The sequence below is a fragment of the Cydia splendana genome, chromosome 11, assembly GCF_910591565.1.
Source record: "Cydia splendana chromosome 11, ilCydSple1.2, whole genome shotgun sequence".
Classification (NCBI taxonomy): Eukaryota; Metazoa; Arthropoda; class Insecta; order Lepidoptera; family Tortricidae; genus Cydia; species Cydia splendana.
Genome location: NC_085970.1, coordinates 20,550,560 through 20,564,360, shown reverse-complemented (window position 1 = coordinate 20,564,360; position 13,801 = coordinate 20,550,560). Strand labels below are relative to the sequence as shown.

General features: G+C 38.9%; 1 protein-coding gene across 1 annotated transcript; it reads right to left on the bottom strand.

The window, feature by feature from the left end:
- Nucleotides 1-412: 412 nt before the first annotated feature.
- Nucleotides 413-13,801, bottom strand: LOC134795231 (uncharacterized). The gene is made up of 4 exons (XM_063767062.1): nt 13,496-13,801; nt 13,103-13,258; nt 12,104-12,265; nt 413-523 (listed from the first exon to the last, which is right to left on the bottom strand). Exons 1-4 carry the CDS (start codon nt 13,586-13,588, stop codon nt 413-415), a joined length of 522 nt encoding a protein of 173 aa, XP_063623132.1. The 5' UTR covers nt 13,589-13,801.

Below are 13,801 nucleotides of genomic sequence, written 5' to 3'. Positions count from 1 at the left end.
GATTTTGTTTTACTTACCTCAGGGTGACTGACAACCTTTCTTCAGTTGAAATTGCATTCCGATATCTTGTATTTTTATATTCAATATGAGGTCCAATGATTTTCAGTAATTTGTCAAATGTTTGAATCCTCATTCTATAATAGCCAAAGAATTTTTTGGGATATAGGCGAAGTTCATTGTATTTTAGATAAAAAAAACCTTTGATACATCTTTCAGCGGTAAAAGGATGAGTCCAATATTGATAATTTCTTTTTTTATTCTTCCTATTTCTCCGAAGGATCAATAAGGCAAGACAGGCGACTGGTACGTAATCCATGTCGAGAATGAACAAATCGGCGACTTTTCATCGCAGTGCGCGCAGTGAATTTTCTGCGATAAAATACAGCGCGATTTTAAAATCGTGTCGCAAAAATTAAAATCGTGGTGCGCGCTTGGCATAACAGTTCGCCTTAAATTCACCATACACGCATTCTTTGAAAACATTGCTCATGTTCGCCAAGTAGTTCTTCGCTTGGTAGTATCCCTGTAAATATTTCTAAGCTTAAAACCATTGAAAGAAGAAATAATAGAAATGTTAAATATATAGTTTTGTTGTCTATTCTCCACCAGCGACAAGTTGAAGATGACATTTACTGTATCGAATCTGTATCCAATCTCTTGCAAATATGGCTTCCGCCCTCTAGCTGCCCAATTTTTGTGTCGTCCCTATTTTATTTATATTTTTACATTTTTACATATTTTTTTACAAGTTTTACATCAATTTTTTATTGTCGATCATATAAATAAAACAATATACAGAGGACATCAGTTTTATTTAATCACAAGATCTTCATCACGTGCCAACTGCTGCGCCAGCGTCTGCTTAACAGGTTAGAAACCCAGATTTTTGAAGATTCTTAGTGAACCGATATAGACTGAAAGTCATATTTAAATATTTCAATGATGTCTGTGGAAAATGTATCAAGATTGGCATCAAATTTGGGCAGCGGTCACATAACCTCTATTGACCGACTGTCTGGAATAGATAACTACATCCCATGGAAATTTGCTGTAAAAATGGTGTTAACATTAGAAGGTTTATGGAAATGCGTGGAAGGTACTGACACCGATGCGGATCGCGACGCAAGGGCGCTGGCGCGCATTTGCTTGTCGCTGCAGTCGAATCTTTATCAACACGTGCGTAATTGCACTACAGCGAAGCAAGCTTGGGACAAGCTTGCGGAATGTTACGAAAACAAAGGATTATATCGTCGAGTTCTCTTACTGCGAAAACTGCATCGAGTGGAATACTGCCAATTCGCGTCAAAGTCGGACTACATCAACAATGTCATGCTTTTGGTACAACAGTTGGAAGATATAGATAAAAAGGTGGATGACGAAGAGGTGGCAGAGATCCTGCTGTCTGGCCTGCCTCAGGAATACGATGTATTGGTATCCAGCCTTGAGACGGCGTGTCTCACTAATACTTTAAGCTCGGATGTAGTCCGCATGAGACTCTTTCAAGAGGAACACCGAAGAAACTCTGAGACGGCGTCATCTGCATACACCGCGACCAATAATAAGAAGAAGAAGAATGTAACCTGCACATACTGTAAAAAGCCGGGTCATGTGGTGAAGCGCTGCTTTAAGAGGAAGCGGGAACAGAGCAACTTAGAGACGGAAGGTCATACAATGCTTGCTGCCGCATTCTCCGCCATTACAACTACAGCATCAGACTTCATAATTGACAGTGGAGCGTCTCAGCACATGGTGAATGATGGAGGCCTAGCTATGGACATTAAAGAAAATATCTGCAATATTTCTATAGCCAACGGCCAACACATCCGCAGTGAATCTATCGGAAAAAGACAATTGCCTGCGCAGTTGCGTCTCTTGTCTGGCGGGGAAGATGCATGAGGCATCTTATCCCGTGGCAAGCTCAAGATGTGCTGCTTCTCCACTAGAATTGATCCATTCCGACGTTGCTGGGCCAATGCAAGTCAGCACATGGGGCGGAGCCCGCTACTTGTTAACATTCACCGATGACTGTACGAGGAAGACCTTTGGCTACCTCATGAAGTCGAAAAATGAGATCAGGATATAACACCACCAGCGTGGTCACCACTGACTGATCAGTACTGTACTGGCGAAGACAGTGCTTCCGACAACGGTGAGGAACACACTTCTCTGCCCGAGCCGGAAGTTGGATGTCGAGGAGGAGGGTCGACTGCATCATCAGATGATGACGCGTCTTGCCCTCAACGCCCCGTACGTAGTACCAGAGGCAAATTACCACAGAAAATGAATGACTACGACTTATCAGGTATGCTAGCAGAGGCCAGTTCGCCAGACGATCCTGTTTCCTACGAAGAGGCTATGTCCTCGCCCGACAAAGAAGAATGGAGCAAAGCAATAAACTGTGAGTATGAAGCACTTCTCAAAAACGGTGTGTGGGAATTAGTTGATCGGCCTAAGAAAGCTAACGTCATAAAATGTAAATGGGTTTTCAAACGAAAGTATGATGCTGCGGGTAAATTTAATAAATATAAAGCGAGACTAGTTGCCCGTGGTTTTACACAGAAGCAGGGAATAGATTACACAGATACCTTTTCGCCTGTAGTTAGGCACTCAACATTAAGAATTCTTTTCTCTCTAGCTACAGAACAAGATTTACAATGTAATCATATTGACGTTACAACAGCTTTTTTAAATGGCGAACTAGAGCAAACTATTTTTATGGAACAGCCGCAAGGTTTTAATTGTACGAATAATAATGATAAAGTATGTAAATTAAAGAAAAGTATTTATGGGCTAAAACAAGCTAGTCGTGTATGGAATGCAAAAATTCATAATGTATTGTGTTCTAATGGATATAAACAGAGCAAATGTGAGCCCTGTATTTATGTAAAAAGAACTCAAAGTGAATATGTCATACTTGCTTTATACGTAGATGATTTTAATGTTTTCCATAATAACTGTATAAATAGTGTATTGGAGCTTTTGGAAAAACATTTTGAAATTAGACATTTAGGTCAACTTAAAAACGGTTTGGGCATAAATGTCACTAGACAAAAGGGTTCTTTAATTTTAGATCAATCAGACCAAAGAATATAATACTCACTAGGAGAAGAACGATAACTCCATACAAAAAAATGTCCCTTTCAAAAGTTCGTTTATACTACTAGCGCTCTGGTGGGATACCATTGTAATTAGAATTGACAACCCGTTTAGCCTAGCGGGTATTGGCAGTAATCCAGTTCAGGAAGCTAATGGTCCTGGGTTCGAATCCCAGAGAGGGAATTTCTTTTTGTATTTTTTTATTTTTTGTTGGGGTCAGGTTTTTAAGAGCCCATCAACGTGCACACTAGCGCCACTGCTGAATACAATAAACTAGTTTTTATGTTATTGGATTCGTCAATCTACCCGTCCAAAGTTAAAACGGCCGTTTTTGTTTTGAGCTCATAGATCGACGAATCCAGCAACATAAAATCTAGTTTGATGTATTCAAAAGGTACCTAAATACACAATACAGTCCGTAGCGGCCCCTTTTTTAAATACATGTCGTTAAATTTAAATAATCACGATTATTTAGCAGTGTGCACGTTGTTGGGCTCTTAAATTAGCATTTCACAAATAAGTAAAAAAATACGTTAAAAGATAATGATTAGGTACTATATACAGAAATTCGTGAAATATAAAAGGTAACAAAAAGTTACGTATTATTAAGATATAAATATTTTCATAATACATATGAATACATACACTGATATGGCAAATGGTTACAAGTTGTTATTACATCTATCCGGTTATCGGACATTTTCTGCTTCACAGCTCCGCGCAGCGTTCTTGGTCACCGGGAAACTAGTTTGGATATGCGGCAGATACGTGCCCTTCTGAGCTTTTTCCAAGAAATCATATGACGGCCCAGGATTATATTATTATCTCACGCTCAAGCCATCTGCTGATTCACTTTCTAAAACAAAATAGTCAAAAAATTAAACAATATAATCTATCTTCCTAATTACTAACGTCGCTAATTCCTAGGGTTACCAGCTTAAACACTGTGGGGTTTTACATCTATGTTGAATTTTGATTATAATTTCGGACGCGTCCGCGGGACTTACGGGGATAGTAAGATTAAATTATTATATTTGAATTTGGTAATTAGCACCATGGACCTAGAATACTACGGACGTAGTTTTGCTAAGACAAAAACTGTGATTCCATCATCCACCAATTTTCTAGTATTTACGCGTGACACACACACATTGACAGTTATCTCAATGCCCTCATCCACCAATTTGCCGTCAGACGGATCGAAACGTCAGTGAAGTAAATTTGTCCAAGAAAAATGTAAAATATGCCGGCATGCGTAGTTAAATCCTGCAAGAATTGTACCGATCGAAAGAAAAAAATTGACGGAATAACTTTTCATAGCTAATTTTATCAATTCTCACGGTATAGTACATAAAATCTCCATATTTCATTGTTAATAAATGCGAAACAAGAGTGTGACCAGTAAGTTGAATAGGGTAATTTCCCGAAAGTAGGGTAATTGATGCCCTTCTTATTAAATCATTATGTATATAAGAGATCATTTAGGATATTTAGGTAAATAGCTAAATTATTGATTTTGCATTTCAAACTAGGTCGGTATGGTAATTTCCCGATAATAAGGAGATTAAAGACATTTACATGAATAATGTTTGATAGTTAACGTTTATTTGTTATGTAAGGTAAACATACTCATGGTGCTCGACGCGGTCCCAGTCCAGTACATGTCATCTTGAAACTGAAGTCATTGTCAATAGAGGTGACAGCAAGGTGTCATCTATTGGGCATTAACATGTCGAGCACTTGTACATTTATCTTATATTTATTTTTTGTTTTAACCAGATATGTTACAAGTTAAATATCATTAGGTATTGAAAATAATATTTGCACAAAGTAATTGTGCAACAATGCGCATTTTCAAGACCTATAAAATCAGTTAGGTACACACTTTTTTATTGTCTAACGTAAAACTGTCCTATTTTAATATTTGAAAAAAAAGGACGATATTGAAAATAATTGTTTCACCATTAGGGGAGAATTTGTGTAACATGGTATCACTCGTCTACACGCACACTTTCAAACCGTCCGCCATTGCAGTGTCACAGTTTGTCTTAAGTGACATTCCCTCTGTCAAATATATAACTCTATGATTAGCACGCTCATTTTTATTTAAAGATTAATATATATCTTACCTTGAAATTATCGCTGTTTCTGATTTACTACAACGGTTTCCACACACACATTAGGGCTTTCCATAATCCGGATAAGAATTGTTGATAAAGTCGCCATTGCCGGATACATACAGCAAGGAAGCAAGAGAGACAACGGTTTAAATTTAACTAAGTCTGTGCGAAGACGCATTTAGATATGTTGCTCGTACATATGAATAGATTTTATTTTCAAAATTAATAGGTAAATAAATATATTTCAAGTGAATAAATCGTTTTATATGAAAATTTATATTTTTGCATTAAATGACTTAAATGACAGCATTGACATTACAGACTTTTATCTTGTCTATGTTCTTACCGGCCAGACCCAAATCAAGGCCTATCAAAGAGGCCAATTGACAAAGATTTTTTTTTATTTTATCAAGGAGGGTAGAGGCACGTCTACCCTTCGTAGATTTTATGAACATAGACAAAGAAAAACTGAAATATAATAGATAATAATATACATATATCAAAAAATAAATAATAATTTACATATGACTACTTCATAAAATACAAATCAAAATAATTTGATTTGTTCCTAGAAATCGCATCTATAGACAAAGCCAGTTCTAGCAATGTTGCTGTAGTAAAATATTTTGATGTTAATTACTGGCAATCTCGTCTGGGAACGGACAACACATGCACAATTTTGAAGGGTCACATCGTTTCAAGGAAGTCAATAGGCCTTGAATCAGACTATATTAAACGTTTATTGACTAAGTTTAATATGACAGAGTGTAAGCCGGTATCTACACCCATGGCTATTAATTCTAAGCTTGATAAGTCGGACAAATGTTTAGATGAAAATATATATAAGTATAGGCAATTACTAGGTTCATTGATGTACTTATCAGTCTGTACCCGTCCTGACATATCATATGCTTGTAGTCAGCTTGGTCAATATAACACTTGCTTTGGTATGGATCATTGGCGTGCTGCTAAGCGTATATTAAGATATCTTGCAGGTACAGTAAATTATGGACTTTATTTTTGTAAAGGGGATAATTTAAATATATGTGCCTACACAGATGCAGACTGGGCCAACGATTTATATGATCGCAAGTCATACACTGGTTTTGTTGTTAAAATTGGTGGCAACGTTGTTAATTGGGAAGCCAGGAAGCAGCGTTGCATTGCTTTATCAAGTACAGAATCGGAATACTTGGCAATCGGTGATGAATGCAAAGATATATGCTTTGTTCGAAATTTCATGACTGAAATTGTTGACAAACCTATAGATGCAACAGTATACAACGATAACCAAAGTGCACAGAAATTGTTACTTGTAAAGGAATATTCACACAAAAGAACAAAACACATAGACTTGCGCTACCATTTCGCAAAAGATCTAATTCAACAAGGTTTAATTAATGTAAAATACCTACCAACAGAGAAGATGGTAGCAGATGTGCTAACAAAACCCTTGAGTACTGTAAAGCATAAAAATTGTATATCTGAATTGAGTATTAAAAATGTATAACGAGTGATCTTACAGGGCTAGCTATCTATCTTATTTCTTGTTATTGTATGTAAATGATAGGAGACATGTATGGTAAATTCATAATATAGAAATGTTTAAATTGTGATATATGTGTACTCTTGTCGAAGGTAGAGAATAAGGAGGAGTGTTAAAAATATAGTTTTGTTGTCTATTCTCCACCAGCGACAAGTTGAAGATGACATTTACTGTATCGAATCTGTATCCAATCTCTTGCAAATATGGCTTCCGCCCTCTAGCTGCCCAATTTTTGTGTCGTCCCTATTTTATTTATATTTTTACATTTTTACATATTTTTTTACAAGTTTTACATCAATTTTTTATTGTCGATCATATAAATAAAACAATATACAGAGGACATCAGTTTTATTTAATCACAAGATCTTCATCACGTGCCAACTGCTGCGCCAGCGTCTGCTTAACAAGAAATCCTGCCAAAAAATGTACTACATAAATATTTTGATATGGAATAGAAATGTGATAAGGAATCCGAAGAGATAAAACCTTTACATCAAAAATGCGAAATGCAACCTGTTCAATCTATCAGGGTAACGTTTGTGGTGGTCTCCAATTTCTAGCGTAAGTAGGTATATAAATGACCTGCCTAAAAGCCTCGACATAAAACAGTACCTAACTGCGTCATGTTCGCCGATAATGTTTCTCTTTTATGTAAATGCAAAAAATCTACATGCAATGCAATGCAAAAATCGTGAATGACGAAATTGTGCTGATACTTATTGGGATGTGAGTCTGAAACACGCCATGTCGAACGCTGGGGAAAATTGAGCGTTTTGCCCAACCAAGACCACCAGACTACGTTGGAAATTTAGCACTGCGATTCTCCATCCCCGGTAAAAAGGGAATGCAGGAACAAATATTATTGATCCTACATTTAACGAATTCATCTACAATGATGCATTTGCGTTCTAAATAGAAAAACCGAGGATTGTTGGGTGATTAATTATAATTACAGTCCTGCGGGCTCAGCACGGTTTTATCATATTGCGCGTGAAATCAACTGTTGTCTTCTAACGTTATCGTAAAATTTGTCGTTTTGCTTAGCATGGTATCGGGCTACGATAAGAAAATCACGTCGATATTGTATAAAGTTATCGCTGCTAAAAAAGCGCTGGTGGCCTACCGGTAAGAGCGTGAGACTTTCAATCCGGAGGTCGCGGGTTCAAACCCCGGCTCGTACCAATGAGTTTTTCGGAACTTATGTACGAAATATCATTTGATATTTACCAGTCGCTTTTCAGTGAAGGAAAACATCGTGAGGAAACCGGACTAACCCCAATAAGGCCCTTTGGGTTGGAAGGTCAGATGGCAGTCGCTTTCGTAAAAACTAGTGCCTACGCCAAATCTTGGGATTAGTTGCCAAGCGGACCCCAGGCTCCCATGAGCCGTGGCAAAATGCCGAGACAACGCGAGGAAGAAGAAGATTGTATAAAGTTATCGACAATCAATCGTTAGTGACTACGCTTGTCTATGCCTAGAGTTTAAAAAAAAATCAGTTTTTATAAAAGGATGCCACCCAAAACTACAAAAATGTAAGTTGCACAAAACAACAATAATTTATTTGCAGAAAAAATATAGTATCGTGCAGTTCGTTTGATCGTTAACTTAATTTATCTGACTGTTTTTTTCAGTCATTAAAATGCAGTACAAATACGCATGCTAATAGAATATATGGCTCAGAACCAAAGGTTCGCGAACCGGGAGTACGACGGGCCTCTCGGGGCGCAGAGGTACGACAAGGGCCGGATAAGTCAGTGCAAGAGTGGAAAGCTCAGAACCAAAGGTTCGCGAACCGGGAGTACGACGAGCCTCTCGGGGCGCAGAGGTACGACAAGGGCCGGATAAGTCAGTGCAAGAGTGGAAAGCTCAGAACCAAAGGTTCGCGAACCGAGAGTACGACGGGCCTCTCGGAGCGCAGAGGTACGACAAGGGCCGGATAAGTCAGTGCAAGAGTGGAAAGCTCAGAACCAAAGGTTCGCGAACCGGGAGTACGACGAGCCTCTCGGAGCGCAGAGGTACGACAAGGGCCGGATAAGTCAGTGCAAGAGTGGAAAGCTCAGAACCAAAGGTTCGCGAACCGGGAGTACGACGGGCCTCTCGGGGCGCAGAGGTACGACAAGGGCCGGATAAGTCAGTGCAAGAGTGGAAAGCTCAGAACCAAAGGTTCGCGAACCGGGAGTACGACGGGCCTCTCGGAGCGCAGAGGTACGACAAGGGCCGGATAAGTCAGTGCAAGAGTGGAAAGCTCAGAACCAAAGGTTCGCGAACCGGGAGTACGACGAGCCTCTCGGGGCGCAGAGGTACGACAAGGGCCGGATAAGTCAGTGCAAGAGTGGAAAGCTCAGAACCAAAGGTTCGCGAACCGAGAGTACGACGGGCCTCTCGGAGCGCAGAGGTACGACAAGGGCCGGATAAGTCAGTGCAAGAGTGGAAAGCTCAGAACCAAAGGTTCGCGAACCGGGAGTACGACGGGCCTCTCGGAGCGCAGAGGTACGACAAGGGCCGGATAAGTCAGTGCAAGAGTGGAAAGCTCAGAACCAAAGGTTCGCGAACCGGGAGTACGACGGGCCTCTCGGAGCGCAGAGGTACGACAAGGGCCGGATAAGTCAGTGCAAGAGTGGAAAGCTCAGAACCAAAGGTTCGCGAACCGGGAGTACGACGGGCCTCTCGGAGCGCAGAGGTACGACAAGGGCCGGATAAGTCAGTGCAAGAGTGGAAAGCTCAGAACCAAAGGTTCGCGAACCGGGAGTACGACGGGCCTCTCGGAGCGCAGAGGTACGACGAGGGCCGGGTAAGTCAGTGCAAGAGTGGAAAGTGGTGAGCAAATATGATTCCCATAACTAGGAGGTAATTCTTATTCTTATGCATTTTTTGTGTTACATGTAAGAATAGCATATATTTTTAAGAAAATAAGTAAACTCTATATCAATATACTTAGCAATTTACCTCTAGTTTTTGGTCAACCTAAATGTATTGCGAGTATTAAAAACATGTTTAAAAAAAATACAAGTGCGAAATGTCACGGACCGTGTAGTGTGACTTCCCCGGATTTTGTGATATATTTTTTTTATGAAGTGTTTTTGCAATAATTTATGTCAAATATAAAACACTAATCCCTGTTCTACAACACTGTTTAAAAATTGTATGGATATATAACGACTTTATATAATTTTTAACAACATACATTTTGTGATCAGTATTCATGTCACCGCCGCATGTGGTAATATAAACATGCGGTACTCGGTAGAACATTATCTTTACTACTGGCAGCCTTATTAAAGTCTTTTTAGAACAGCAACACTGTGTTGTTGTCAGGTTTGCAAATGGGTGAAGGGAGAAGTTTTGTCGAAAATTATTTGTGTTCATTTGAAAAAACGGTCAACCTTAATGCGGTCCCGTCATGTTTAGTTTTAAAAGAAAGTAGCAGTTTCACGTTATTGTTTGTAACATAAGATATACATCATACATTGCAGATTAAGCTAATTATTTAACATTTGCAAACTCAAAGGAAATGTTTATGTAATATCGAACATGTTCCAAATTAACACAACCGTGGCCTCAAAAATCTGTCACCGCCACGGACTTTTGAGTCCACGTTTGTGACATATAGACACGTGGTCGTGACATTCTTAATTCGTTTGATTCATTTAGAGGCACATTCACTCTTCAGAAATGGTTTTTTATTAGCTACAGATCATTTGCTATTATTACCCGACTGCCAAAGCAAAAAATATTTTTCGCTTGTATGTATGATTGTATGTATGTATGTGTATCGAATTCTTTGTCACGCTCTACAGCCTTTATAGTTTGACGAATCAGATTTCACAGGTTCCCGCGGCCTGGAGAAGCGCCTACGGAGTTCGTCGAGTGCATACAGAAAGAAAAAAAGAATGTCCAATTACTTCTGCTGTGGTGCTGCAATGAATTCTAGTGTGTACGATATTCACTGTTTACATGTCCACCCGACAACGACTACCGAACCGGGAATAAAGCGCCCAATAAGCAATGAAGAAGAAGATATCAGCCAAAGTATTTACCTATTGTATCGGAACCTTACCAAGGCATTTGATAATGTTCTTGGCTCCTCGAGCTTTTTAATCACTGAAAATTATTTAGCTAGCCGCGTCCGGCTTACAAGCACGTTGTCAGGCGAAATTTGGAAAGGAGGGAAGTTGGAACTGGAACGCACGCTCGCCACAAGCCAGCGCCTTGTCATTAGGTTTGTCGTAGTCATAGGAGTGACTTAGGCTATGTTAAAATTACTATATAAATCAAAATAGTCGAGTTGGCCGCCAAAATGCCGAAATGTCACGACTGAGGGCCACTTCGTCACAACCGTGTTTATGTACTAATTTTATTTACCTTGCCTGAGGGTTTTAAGCTTCACCATATGCATCAATAATTGCTTTTGTATGTACTTCTGTGAAAAATATTAGTTTTATTTAAAAAAACTTTGTGGACACTATTTAAGAATCACCCAGGATCGCTCTGTGACTTGTCTGCATAGAAGTCTTTCTAAACATGACACTTGCTTATTTAAGTATAATTTTGAATGAAATTACAGTGCAATATGTAAGTATATAGTGTCATAATTAACACAACTTAATCATTTGGAAGTATAATAGCTAGTAAAATGAAAATCTTAATTATAGCTAAGTTCATGATCACAGAGGCAGTTGCTTATTATAATAATAATTATTTCAAAAAAAGGTATGTATTTAATATTAATAATTTTGCTTATTTATTTTAGCAATTTATTTTTTAATACAGGGTCATCACTGAATATAATTTGGCTGCTTAATTTTAAAGTATTATTTAATATTGTATGTGTCAATTATATTATTAAGTATATATTTTTTCTGTCAGACTGCTTAAAATGTGGAAAGCTAATATGGATATCCAACCATGTGGTACTAATGAGTCAATTGCTCATTATATCTCGCCAAATACGATTCAAATTCAGAACCTACGAATCTGGATAATGAAGTAATTCGAACTATTCGACAAATTAGGAGAGAAGAAACCGACTTTTCGCGTAAGCTTTTTAAAAACCCATCTCAACTTTATGTAAAAAGATGCAAGTTAAGCAACGCAGTTCTACTACAAAACAAGTTTTGAGATGTAACGTGAAACCAAGTCGGTTATTTTAGTCAGTGCCAGGTTGTTTAAAAAGCTTAACAATATTAACATACTTACCTTTTTTTAATACAATAATAATAACTTGGCGAAAGATTTTTTAGCTTTTAGTACATTACCTACATCGTTATTATCTTTATTTTCAATGAAACCGTTGAATTTAAAAATTGTTTTTTACTTATTTTATTTTCGTGATACAACTTACTTTCGGAATAGGGAATGTCGGCGGGTCAATACCAACGAACGCAAGCGCTCTCCTCGCGCTCTCTTCGCCGTATTGTTTCACTGTATCGGCCAAGCAATCAGTCTTCCGAGTAGAGAAATGTTTGCACCCACCGTATACCATCTTGCATACTTCTAGGCGCCCCTAAAGAGTTTCAAAAGTTTGAAGGTCACTCAAAATATACAAAACAACTAACACTTTCGTGAAAAACAAACTTGTCTCTAAAGTCTAAAGCTCACAAGCCAGTGAACGGATTGAGAACGATACAAGGCCACAGTAGCTTACTAGTGATCATTCACACGCTGAACACTGTTAGGTATAGAGACGACAAGAATTGTTAGGACAGAAATACTGCTCCTTTAGAATGGCCTATGCCCAGAATTGTAAAGGTCATACCAGGACCTGATGGTAGAGTAAGAGTGGCAGAATGATGGCTGGCTCTGGAAAAATATTTCTGCGCTCTTATAGAAAACTATGTCATTAACCCATTAATGATAGTTAATTAAGTTATTTTTAAAGCATATGTTATGCAATTTTTAAGCTTAAAATTTTTGGGCATATTCTAGGCAACTATGTTCAAGAACAAAAATTTTATTTAAATTTTGTGTATGGCCATAATGTTACTGGCTACACTTTTTTCCATCAACGTTCTGTTGGACGCATCACGGCCATAGCGTGTTGTACAAGTCGCATTTAATTTGTTTTTCTATAAAATACAAGTACATATAAAAAGTTCAACCATGTTTTATTTCTACTATGTAGATACAAGTACATGGATTGATTGCTAAGTATTATATTCCTTAACAGTTCGTAATCAGGAATTCATTTCATGAAGCCGCGAAATTCCTGCGCATATATTACGACTAGATTTGAAACTAGTGTGACGTTTAGCGTCGCATGAAGTAGGTAGATTGCAAAATGAGACGAAAGAAAACTAACCAGAGTAAATTTAAAAGTAATAAAAGAAAATTTGATACGAACTCCGTAAGAGTCATCAAGATCTTCCAACACGGACACGTTGGCGTTGTAAGCGTCGTGCGTGCGGTTGAGCTTGTGTCGTCTCACGCGCACTCGCCACGGCATCTCTGCATCCCTTGCGCACTCTTCTATGTTCAGGATTGACCATGTGCCCGGCCCCTACAATCACCATGAAACAATAATCATCGAAATATACGCTCTAACAAGGGCCACGGATCGCATCACGCTCTGTGCTAGCACGCTCGACTGACGCTGATCGTCAAACGGTGGTTAAAACAATATGGATGGCGGTCAGCGTCAACGCTGAGCGTGCTTTCCATAGCCCTCTGGTAAACTTTCAGATTCCGAACCTTATTTTCCACAGATTCTCCTATACGTATTTTTAACATTACTTACCAATATATTTTGCCCTATAATGCCAATTAACAGAAAACAACAGGAAACCAACACGCTTATTAAGAGTTGTACAAGCATTTTGGATACACACATACATCACTGGCTCAGTGACCCAAAGAGGATCTTGGCCTCTGACACAAGAGAGCGCCACTCTGCCCTATTCTGCGCCACTTCACGCCAGTTGGGTATTCCGAGGGCGGACAGGTCTTTTTGGGCTTCGTCACTCCAGCGGTATCTGGGACGCCCCGACGGACGTTTTCCGCCCGGGTGCCCCACATACGCTCTTCTCACAGCACGATCCTCCCC